This window comes from Canis aureus, chromosome 27 (assembly GCF_053574225.1).
Source record: "Canis aureus isolate CA01 chromosome 27, VMU_Caureus_v.1.0, whole genome shotgun sequence".
NCBI classification, from domain to species: Eukaryota; Metazoa; Chordata; class Mammalia; order Carnivora; family Canidae; genus Canis; species Canis aureus.
The window spans coordinates 34,253,673-34,265,830 of NC_135637.1; the positions used below are offsets into that span (position 1 = coordinate 34,253,673).

Here is a 12,158-nt window from a genome sequence, read left to right on the forward strand (position 1 = left end):
ACTCCGAGGCTCTGGGAATAGGGTATAGACAGCCTGGTCTATAATCCTGGCATAAAGTGGCAGGGCCTAGCTCACAGTGCCTCACATGGCCACTGGACTACATATGTCCTGAATCAGTGACTGGAGAATATAGGTCCTGGGAGGTAAAAGCCATTCCGGCGGCCTCGTAACTGTGGGGAGAAATCCCAGCTGGCAGCTGGTCTGGCTGGAGGCCCCAAGGTTGGGATGTGACCTGGCCCTAGGCCTCAGTTTGCCATAGTGAGGGCTCCGAGTCAGACCTCACACAGCACATCCTCCTTATCTAGAGCTATTTACTCTATTTCCCATAGCGTCACACAAAGCCAAAGTCATGTTACTCGACTACCACAATGACAGTCTGCACACCTCACAATGGTGAAGTTGGTCTGACAGTCGTGTTTGCTCATGCAGCTCTGAGACACCATAAACGGACAGGCAGCTGAAAACCTTTGGCAGCTGAACCAAGAAAGGGCTTGGTGTCAGCATGGCTGATGGGCAGGAGCCCACCCTGCTCATACTGTGCAACTCTGACAACTCAGGCCTTCTTCACTGCGGGCGGGGGACCACAGTGCTCACACCTCCAACTGCTGGGACCGAATAATCTAATGCGTGCAATGTGCCAGCCCTGATGCTCCAGAGGGCAATGAAGACGGCCCTTAATAAGGGGACGGCTGCCAGCCTACCTCTCGGGCTTCACAAGTGTCAGGAACGGTGATCCGATAGGGGGCATCAGGGATGTCGTAGTAAGGCTGGTCCTTGTGAATGTCCTGAAAACACAACAAAGCTCCCTCTTCCAACCGCCTTCCCTGGGCTGCCTCTGCTGAGCTGGGCCTCCAGCTCACACTGGGCAGCAGAGTGTCTGCTTCCCTTCCCCACACATATATGGTCTGTGATGGACTTCCAAACTTGCTGCAGCTCGCTGGGAAAGGCCAGGGTGGGATCTGGGGTCCCCACCCCCAATTTGGCTACTTGTAGTATAAATCGGATTCAGGCATAAGGCAGGGACACTCACAGCGCTCAGTGACAGTGACAAGGTCTGGAGGATGTCCAGCATGGTCTTCAGTACTGTCCCGCTCCAGAGCAAGTGGGGAAACCTACATCAAGAGTCATGTCTTAGGGTTGAGCAGCCAAACCTTCAAGGAATCTCAGTTCCTTAAAGTGCTACCTTGAGGGGTGGGATAGGGTGAGGTGGGAGCCCCACCTCCTGCTGCCCAGCTGAGGGTCAGAGGAGGTCAGGAGGCCTCCCAGACAGGACTCAGTCAGAAACACCCCCCAGGCTCCTGCCAGTCCCACTTTTCAGGGCCCGGATGTGGTCCCATGTGACTTGCTCTCAACTTGACACCGATCGATCGTCTCAGTTATATACTGGTAGGGTCGTGCTCCCTCACTCCCCAAAGCGATCCTCCTTGGTTTTGACCAGGGCACCCTAATACTTTCACATGATGGCACAAAGTGAAAATGGTAGTATTTGGATGGCATCCTGGAGCAAAGAAAAGAACCTGTTCCTGAATGTAGTGGTCAGGGTTGAAGAGAGCCGACTCTGCACAGCTGTGATTCATTGTGGCCCATCGCTTAGGAGGTCCAGCTCAGACACAAGTCATACGTGTGCTGGACTTACTTTCTGGGCCTGCCTGGACCAGGCACATGATGCCTGCAGCAGGCTCCAGAGCTCCTGGACGCCTGCAGGGATCTGTGGGCAGACCCAGCACGGCTGTTTGCTGCCTCTAGCCCTCACACTGCAGACAGGCTGGCCCAGCCCACCTTGAGGGTTCCCATCCATGTGGGGGCATGTCCCATGAGAATCCACTTTGGCTCCCAGCACAGACAGCCTGGAGTGGAAAAGGGTCTGTGTGGGCTCTCCTTCCTCTCTGAGGAGCCTGAAAGACACTGATTCTACCCGGGACCTCTGGCTAGGCTCTGGGGTGGAAGATGTCACTTAGGGTGGCTGTGTACTTCCCAGAGGAAGCCCTGAGAAGCCCTGCAGCAGGGGAGGGTGGGATGCCGAGACACAGGCAGGTGACACCCCTTGTCCAGAGACGCACTGCAAGGAGCATCAATAGCTCAGAATAAGTGGAAGTTTCAGGACCAAATTTCAGACCTTACAGCAAATTCCATGAGATTCTGAGAGAGGCTGCATTGCCATTTGAGAGTTTAAATTCAGACTCCAATTTTTCTGCACTGCTAGTATAAGGATGGTTCTTCCGTGCATTCCAAAATGAGAATTTTACACACATGCATGCACACACACACACACACACACACAGAAGGAAAATGAGCTTACTTATCCACCAGACCAGACAGATACTTGTCCGCCACCCTCCGTATCCTCTTATGAATGTGGTTGAAGTTCACCAGTAGAAATTGTGCGTGCCGCTCCAGCTCTTCTTCATTCTCCTTAGTCTTAGCCTGTTGATTCAGAAGAGACAGGTACAACAGGTGCTCTCCACATGCCTTGGGCACATACACACTCACGCTGACAAGGCTTACTTTATCTGCCATCATGTTCAGGAAGGCATCAAATACTTTGTCTGCAACAGCAATCACACACTGCATCATCCCTGAAATGAGGAGGTTTTCACAGGTCAGGAGCATCAAAGGAAAGGAACCAATTCCAGCTACTTTCAAATATTTTATTTGGAAAAGATTTTGGACTAACAAAGGAGTGGCAGAGAGAGCACAGAGTTCCCACATACCCTGTACACAGCTTCTCCAGATCTTAGCAGATCATTTGTCAAAACTAAGAAGCCAACAGTAATAGTCTTACCTAAATTTCAGGCTTTATTTAGATTTATTTTAGATTTCCCCTGTTTTCCCACTAATGTGACCTTCCTGTCCAAGGATCCAATGAGGATGCCACATGACACTGACCATCAGGTCTCCTTAGTCTCCCACAATCTATGTTGACTCCTCATTCTGTTCTTGCCTTTTGTGACCTTGAAACTTCTGAAGAGCACAGGCATTTTGTAGGATGTCCCTCAATTTAGGTATGTCTGATGCATGTGCATGATTAGACCAAGGTTACAGGATTTTAGGAAAATCCCAGAGGTGAAGTGGCCTTCTTGTTGCATTGCAGTGGGGTGGCAGGGCAGGGGAGGTGTGTGAAATCAGGATCTCCTACCGCTGGTGAGGCTGACCTTGATTGCTTGGGTACAGTGGTGTGTGCCAGGTTTCCCACTGTCCAGTTACTATTTCTCCCTTTCCATGCTCTACTCTTCAGAAAGGAGTCACTGCGTCCAGCCCACACAGGGAGGGGAATTAAGTAGCAGCTCCTGAAGAGAATGTGGGTGTAAGTTAAAACCACCACAGTCACCAGGAAATACTCTGGGGTGGAAATACTTTGAGGTGATGCAGACATGTCATTTCTTTCTCTCTCTTTTTTTAGACATGTAATTTCTCTTTAAGATTTTTCCCACTGGTTTCTGCACCCGTCAGTGGACTCTGCCTACAGCAGGTACTCTGGTCTCACTGGGATTTTCTATTTTCTTCACTCTCTCTACTTTTAGTAATTGGAATTCTTTAAGAAAGGTCTCATGGGCAGCCTGGGTGGCTAGGCGGTTTAGTGCCGTCTTCAGCCCAGGGTGTGATCCAGGAGACCTGGGATCGAGCCCCACATCAGGCTCCCTGCATGGGGAGCCTGCTTCTCTCTCTGCCTGTGTCTCTGCCTCTCTCTGTGTCTCTCATGAATAAATAAATAAAATCTTAAAAAAAAATAAGAAAGGTCCGTCTCTTCCTCCCCATGTTTCATTTGTTCAATCACCTAATTAGTATGGACTCATGTATATTTGTTTCTTGCACTGGGTTATAATCCAATACTGTTGTTATTCATTGTGTTGTTCAAATTGTTCCAGCTATGGCCATTAGGAGCTCTTTCAAGTAGACTTCTGCCCTTGTGACATGCCCACAGGCCTTTCCTCTTTTCTTCTTCTTTATGTCCCTTTTCTTTTTTCCCTAAGACCTTCCTTTCTGGCACTGTGAGCTGTCCCAGGCTCACCTTGTTTTCTTGTTTTCTTTTTTTTTTTTTTTTTACATGGAGCCTTGGCTCCCTTTACTGCCGAATGGTGTTTAGAAACCAAGATCCAAGAACCAGATGTGGTCATTGCTGCCAAAGCAAATTTGAAAGCAACAGCAGGGCATGAGCATCACAATGTGATATAATTAAATGCTGCTCATCCTCCAGTGCTGTCCCATTTATGCATTGTCTTTAGGGTGGCTAAATGACAAGGATGCAAGGTCATTAGGGCACAGACATTAGGCAGGCACTGTACCTTTGTGCCCGAGGCCCAGGCAGAGTCTGAAACATAAAGAGGCACCACGTAAGTGTTTGTTATGAGGTTAAATGGGCCCCTGAAGCTCTCAGACATGGAAAATGATTAGTGTGACCTGGACAAGATGCCCAAGGAGAGAGAGGCTAATTTCTAAGAAGTTTGGTGGATGAAATCTTGCTTTCAGGGGTGTGTTTAGCATATCTTTGAGGTTTTTTTTTTTTTTTCCCCTTAGCATAAAATCTTCATATAGCTCTTAGGAAACAAACTGTAGGTTCCTAATAAAAAACAATCAGACAGTGGTCAGATGCCCGTGATAATCATGCTGTAGCTTCTATGGTGACTTTTACATTAAAAAAAAAAAAAGCCCCTTTCCTTTTTTGTACTTAAAGTTAGCTTGGATTACCTTGGTCTTAGTCTGAACTGAGTGACTAGGCAGCTGGCAGGCTACACTGCACGAACACGTGGAGGTTTGGCTGACACCTGCACAGAGGAGGGGCTGGCCCTCTCCTTCGGGGACTGCTACATGCTTTTTATAATCTCTCTCTTGCTTGGTTCTGAAAACTCACGAATAACACATCTCCAAAGATATCTCCTTCCCACCTCTCATGTTTTCGGAAGAGAAAAAGAAAAGGAAAGCACACTCCGTAGGTATGCATTTATTGGCTTTACCCTACCTACCCACTCAAGAAAGAAACAACCCATTTGGAAATCATGTGGAAGAGTACAGTGTACCGTGAAAATTAAGTGTAGGTAAAGTGTACATCGGTCTTCAGTGCAATTTAATTTCCTCTTTTTAAAAAATTTATTTACTTTTATTTAAATTCAATTTTGTTAACATACAATGTATTATTAGTTTCAGAAGTAGAATTTCAGTGATTCATCAGTTGTATATAACATTACATTATATCATGATTACATCAAGTGCCCTCCTTCATGCCCATCACCCAGTTACCCCAGGTCCCCACCCATCTCCCCTCCAGCAACCCTCAATTTGTTTCCTAGAGTTCATCGTCTATTACGGTTTGCCTTCCTCTCTGTTTTTTATCTTATTTTCACTTTCCCTTCCCCTATGTTCATCTGTTTTGTTTCTTAAATTGCCACATATGAGTGAAATCATATGGTATTTGTCTTTCTCTGACTTATTTTGCTTACCATAACACCCTCTAGTTCCATCCACATTATTGCAAATGGTAAGATTTATTTTTTTTTAATTTAATTCTTTTTTAAATCATGGTCCTGAGTAGGGTCTCCTTATGGCCAACAGGACTACTGAGGCATGGAACCTCTCACGGAAGGTCTGGGCCTATCCCCACAGTGAGCTAATATTCCATTGTATACGTATATACCACATCTTTATCTTCATCTGTCAATGGACATCTGAGCTTTTTCTATATTTTGGCTACTGTGGACAGAGCTCTATAAACATTGCGGTGCATGTGCCCCTTCGAATAACTATGTCTGTGTCCTCTGGATAAATACCTAGTAGTGTAGTTGCTGGGTTGTAGGGCAGTTCTATTTTTAACTTTGTGAGGAGCCTCCATACTGTTTACTGCAATTTAATTTCCTTTTATGACACAGCAACAGAAAAGTAGAGCTCAGAAGAGGATGAGCTTTCAGCTTTAGAAAGGTAACTGATTCTGTCTATAGATATTCTCATTAGGAGGCAGGCAAAATGTGGTAGGTTCTTAGGCTCCTAGGGGTTGGCATTCTTAATTTTTTGTTGTTGTTGTTGCTTACCCTCTCTGTTTGAACAAAAAAAGCTCAGGGTAACCAACCGTCTACCACAATGGGTGGATAGACGAGGGGCGCAAATCAGCTCAGCCAGCAGTTTAACAGTGTCTCTACTATGCCCCCTAATGGTCCTGGGGTGATGGTCAGATGTAGGACCCTCTGAGTGCGGGGCACCTCCCCTGCATCTTGCACCCCAGTGGGAGAGGTTTCCTGCCATACAAACTGCCTGCCTTCATTTTCCAGCCTGGCCTCTGAAGGGCTCCTCCTCATCCAATCCTTCCCCGTACTGCCAGCAGGGGGAGCTTGCAGAACCCTCATACGGTCTTCCTTTGCCAACCCCACAAAAATAAACTCACCCACCTAATTTCCTGACTGTCATGCAGTAGTGTGAAGGGATCTGCAAAAGACTTACTGGACAAAAGGTCTTACATGAAGCAGCACCTCACAATCCTTGGGGTGATTTTATTTTATTTTATTTTATTTTATTTTTATATTTATTTATTTATTTATTTATTTATTTATTTATTTATTTATTTATTTATTTTCCTTGGGGTGATTTTAAAAAAGATTTCTTCAAGGACTGATTTTTTAACAATAGAAAAAACGGTACCAGAATTATATGGGGATTAATTCTCCATTAGCAAGAACAAATTGATAGATTCTTCAGTATGCCAGTAGCTTCTAAATATGGAGAGGCTCCTTACCACTAAGTTAATATTATTAATAATAAAATTATTGATTTTAAGAATTCTCAATTAGCATTCCTCGAAATATGTACCCACACAGTTAATCAATCAAAACTCATGGATCTAGCAAACTCAACTCCCTCAAATATTTACGCACAATTACAAAACTGATCAAATTCTTCTAAGCATTTAATTAAAACATGGGTCTAATATTTCAGTCTCTTAAATTTTTAAGCACTTTAAAAATCAACACATAAGGGTGCCTGAGTGGCTCAGTGGTTGAGTGTCTGCCTTTGGCTCAGGTCGTGATCTTGGGGTCCTGTGATTGAGTCCCACATCAGGCTCCTTGCAGAGAGCCTGCTTCTCCTCTGCCTATGTCTCTGCCTCTCTTTCTGTGTCTCTCATGAATAAATAAATAAAATATTTAAAATAAATAAATAAATAAAAATACACAGACCAATATAATGATGCTTAAAACCCATCAGCATCCTTATACTGAAACTGGTCAAAGAATGACTATACTATGTGCTTAATTGTTCTTTGCAGTCTCAATTTTAATAACTCTTATTTTTATTCCAATTCTTAGGTTTGCCTCACTAGAATTTCAGTAACTATATTTTTATACCACTGGAGAGTTTCATTTATTTGTTTTCCCAGGAGTCCGGTGCTTTTAGGACTGGTTGCTGCTAAGATCCTCTATGCACTCAGGATCTAAGGACATCTGCATCATTGGGCTTACAAGTCTTTGTGATTCAAATACATTTTCTTACTCTGAAACTTCCCCAGAAATGATTCGGTCTTCAAATTGGATGTGGCCCGTGGGTCCTGATCTGCTGCCCTGACATTCTGGCCTGGCCTGATGGCACCACTGGAAGCATTCATGGTCCTGAGTGGGGTCTCCTTATGGCCAACAGGACTACGGAGGCATGGAACCCCTCACGGAAGGTCTGGGCCTGTCCCCACAGTGAGCTAACAGCTACTTTCAGCTAACAGAGTACCTTTAATTGGCTACTCTGTGGGACACCTCTGCCCATCTCCTGTGGGGCACCCTTTCTACCTAGTCACTCTCGGAGGCCAGGCGAGACTTTATCGGGGGTGCCAGGCCTCTTCCTGGACTGTGTGGCTCTTTCCTTGTGTTCCTTCTTTCCTGATTACATAAGAAACAACTACCTATCTCTATTTCACTAATATTTAGTGGAAAAAACAAACATTTTGTATATATACACATATCCTATATATTATATATTATCCATTATACCTATCATTATGCTAAAATATATAGGAGAATACATATATATAATCTCTGTGTATTTGGGTACACACCATTATCTTTGTTTATCTGCCCTTCTTTTAAGCAAAATAATAAAAATGTGTATTCATGTTCAGATTATAATAGTCTGTCCACTGGGAATCTTTTTAAGTTGGTTCTTGGTCCTCTTAGCCTGCTCTGGACTTCTATTTTTTTTAATTTTTAATTTTTAATTTTTATTTATTTATGATAGTCACACACACAGAGAGAGAGGCAGAGACATAGACAGAGGGAGAAGCAGGCTCCATGCACCGGGAGCCTGACGTGGGATTCGATCCCGAGTCTCCAGGATTGCGCCCTGGGCCGAAGGCAGGTGCCAAATCGCTGCGCCACCCAGGGATCCCTGGACTTTTAAAAAGCACGACTGTTCCCTTACAACAAGATGCTCTAGGTCTATCAATGACTATGTGAGGAGACTAGGATTCTCTCAGCACAGGTTAGTATTAGATACTGAAATCTGGGGGCCGAAGCATACTCAAGTGTTAAGGGTGGACAAGAGTGATGTTCCTTAAGGCTATATGGTTGTAAGATTATATGTCTTATACTGATCTTTCCAATGTAGTTTGTAACTTCATAAAACTATATTCTTCATGTAGACAGAAAATTGGGAGTAGTATGCCTTTTTATACTATTGAAGCTCATTTCATCATGAGAGAACCACAATAAACTTACCAGACTTGTCTTTCTGAATAGCTTTATCTTCAAAGTAGCAGAACATTACCTGGAAGCGGTCAGGATCTGTTGAGCGCAGTACCCTAGCAAGAAGAACAGTTTTGAGTAAGTTCTGAAAAATCCAGACCCTCCTTATCACAGATTTAGTACTGCTCAGAACTAGTGAGGCTGTGAGGAATCAGTAACCTACACCACTTAAAGTGTCATATGCTCACGCGGACTTTCTGGAAGGAATATCCACCATCTACCATAATGCTCCTATATTGTTCCACCCAGCAATCCATAGATCTTAAGGGTTAAGTCATAGATCTTAAGGGTTATATGCATAAGGATTCTCCTAACACTGCTGGCTAAATGTCCATCAACAGACTATTCAGCTGCCTTTGTACATCACTTAATGGCACATCATACAGCCACCAAAATAAGAGGTAGCTATAGAAAAACATCCAAGATGCACAGTTATATGAAAAAGCAAGGGGGAGAGCACTGCGTGGCTGAGTGGTTGAGTGTCTGCCTTTGGCTCAGGTCATGATCCTGAAGTCCTGCGACCAAGTCCCACATCAGGCTCCCTGCAGAGGGCCTGCTTCTCCCTCTGCCTATGTCTCTGCCTCTCTCTCTGTGTGTCTCTCATGAATAAATAAAATCTTAAGAGAGAGAGAGAGAGAGAGAGAGAAAGCATGGTGTGGGGGAAATGGGTACAGCAGGATGTCAGCGATAGGTTCCCAAAAGGCCTCCACGTGCCTTCTACGTGTAGGATATATATGTTTGTATTTATAGAGAATATTTTATAGAGAATTTCTAGAAGGAAAAGTAAAATTATCAATAGTGGGCATCTCTGGATTCAGGAAGGTGACATTTGTATTTTTCACCTTTAGCATCTTCTGTACTATCCCAATTTTTTAAAAAAAAGATTTCAGAGAGAAACAGAGAGAGAGGCAGAGACACAGGCAGAGGGAGAAGCAGGCTCCATGCAGCCTGATGTGGGACTTGATCCCGGGACTCCAAGATCACGCCATGGGCCAAAGGCAGGTGCCAAACCGCTGAGCCACCCAGGCGTCCCCTATCCCAATGTTTTCTTTCATTTTTATGCACTGTTTTTACTTTCATAGTAGCTGTTCAGAGTCTGGCTCCTCTAAGATAGCGGGGCACGTACGCACACAGGCAAGCACTTGGTGGAATGCATCTGTGGGTTTCCACACCAACCTTTTGTGAGTCAAACCTTAGTAAGGCAGGCCAAGTGGCTTTAAGCTCATGCATTCTTTTTTTTTTTTTTTTTTTTTTAAGACACAGAGAGAAAGAGAGAGGCAGAGACACAGGAGGAAGGAGAAGCAGGCTCCATGCCGGGAGCCCGACGTGGGACTCGATCCCGGGACTCCAGGATCACGCCCTGGGCCAAAGGCAGGCTCCAAACCACTGAGCCACCCAGGGATCCCCAAGCTCATGCATTCTTGAGTGCTCATGTTTATACATCTTTTACGTAATTTCTCACATTGTCCACTTTACTGTTTTACAGCTCTCCTAATAATCAGTGGCTGGGAACCCAAGCCAGGTTCTTGAATATAGGCTTCAGGGTTGTTTCTCCATGCTAACAATGCTCTCAGAGGCCTGGCAGTCAACCTGGGATGGGAGCTGGACTCTCAGGAGCTACCGTGGGCTGTCCCCTTAGGGTGTTGCTCTACCAGCCCACTCAACAGCGTGTCCTGAGAACCTGAGAACTCCATTCATGGGCACACTTTTGGGGAAGGAGACATCCCTGCCTGAGGGCAACTGAGGCTGAGAGGGTGTGGAGACATCTTTTGTAGCCATTAAGCTAGAAGCAAACCAGGTTTTTGGTCTGTGTTTGGTTTGCTTGTTTTGTTTTGGTGGGTTTCTCTTTCAAAATACATTCTTTATAAAAAGGACGAGAGGGAACTACACTGACATACAATTGGGAATGGTGGTGAGGTCAGTGGTTGTTCCTCTCCATTTATTTCCAAGTTTATGTGTAATGGTCTCATATTACTTTTATAAAAAAATTATAATGGAAAATGCAAGGAAGGCCAAAAGTTCTTTGGCTCTGTGGGACTCTGGGGGAGAATGTGTCACTGGTTTTCAAATTCTTCTCTGTTATGGCACCTCGGGCTACCCAAGAAGCAGGAAGGAGGGAACAGGGCAGTAAGGTGGGCGCTCACTCTCACTTACCCAAAACAGCTTTAATCTATTTTATATGTTGAGCTTCTGAACAAGAGTTCTTTGACCAGAGGGTTTCATGGCACCAAATAAAGGTTAAAATAGTAACATTTCCCAAATATTCCTCCTATTAAGAACACCTTATTTTTCAAACCATTTGGTAAAGTTTTTCTATATCTTATCGCAGCTATCCTGTGACCTCAACAAACAGGAGACATGGGGATCCCTGGGTGGCTCAGTGGTTTGGCACCTGCCTTCAGCCCAGGGCGTGATCCTGGAGTCCCTGGATTGAGTCCCATATCAGGCTCCCTTCATGGAGCCTTCTTCTCCCTCTGCCTGTGTCTCTGTCTCTCTCTGTGTGTCTTAGGTCTGCTGTGGTCACACGTGCATCCTGAGTGTCAGGCCACCTGTGGTGCTGTTTTGAGACAGGCTCCTTGCCATTTCCCATTTGTTGTTTGTAATCAGCTGTGGTCCTGGAGTGAATATGATCCAGTTCAGTGAATGTCTGAGAACATACTAAGTGAGGGCTGGTTCCTAACAGGGGCTCTTGAGCAGACAAGTGGACTGAGTTTGCAACATCTATAGTGATTGCTCAGAAGCCTATTCCCTACAAGGAGAGGATGATAAGAGAGTTTAGATACCTGGGGATTTATAAGATGTGGTGTTTGGTGCTCTAGAGGGAGGAACACACAAGAAAAGCAGAGGGGTTTTTGGTTTTTGGTTTGTAAGGAAGCTTATGTGTCTTGGGAAGAACTGAAAAGAGTCTCACTCCCAGAAGCCATGAAAGTTTAAAAATTAGCTCCAGTGTGGCTGTGCTGGGAGGCAAAGGCCTATATACCTCATATATTCCAGCCGGTAAACAGACAGGAGATAGGTGGACATGGCAAAGTCCAACTTGTTGATGAGGGCGGACACTTCAGGAGCAGGGTCCAGCAGGTTGATGATGGTGCTGCGGAGCTCGCTCAGTTCAGCCTAGGGGAAAGAAACGCTCAAGGGCTCACACAGCACCCAGAGGAAAAGGCAGCCCTCCCCCAGGAGCCCAGGAGTCATGGATAATGTGTGATAACAAGGACAGTGATAGGATCTGCTCATTGTTCAAGAGAACTTAACCCTGTATCATCTGTCCTTGGCAGGGCAAGAATCCTTACGGGGGTGACTGTGTCGTTTTTCATGGCGGAGTTATACTGGAGGACGGAGCGCAGTGGCTCTTTGCTGGGAAACGTGAGCAGGGGTGACTTGGTGGCTATTTCACAGACCCCCTCGTACCACTCTTCCGGCCAGAGTCCTGCAAGAGAGTAGCCGTGAGTG

At 45.2% G+C, this 12,158-nt stretch overlaps 1 protein-coding gene across 1 annotated transcript in view; it reads right to left on the reverse strand.

Annotated features, from left to right (window-relative positions):
- PI4KA (phosphatidylinositol 4-kinase alpha) overlaps window positions 1-12,158 on the reverse strand; it is a 117,797-nt gene that overhangs the window by 34,688 nt on the left and 70,951 nt on the right. Inside the window, exons 21-27 of the mRNA XM_077874597.1 lie at window positions 11,999-12,135; window positions 11,689-11,822; window positions 8,682-8,764; window positions 2,506-2,576; window positions 2,300-2,424; window positions 1,031-1,112; window positions 702-785 (exon numbers count right to left, since the gene is read on the reverse strand). Of these exons, the coding sequence (XP_077730723.1) occupies window positions 702-785; window positions 1,031-1,112; window positions 2,300-2,424; window positions 2,506-2,576; window positions 8,682-8,764; window positions 11,689-11,822; window positions 11,999-12,135 (716 nt within the window). The remainder of the gene's footprint in view (window positions 1-701; window positions 786-1,030; window positions 1,113-2,299; window positions 2,425-2,505; window positions 2,577-8,681; window positions 8,765-11,688; window positions 11,823-11,998; window positions 12,136-12,158) is intronic.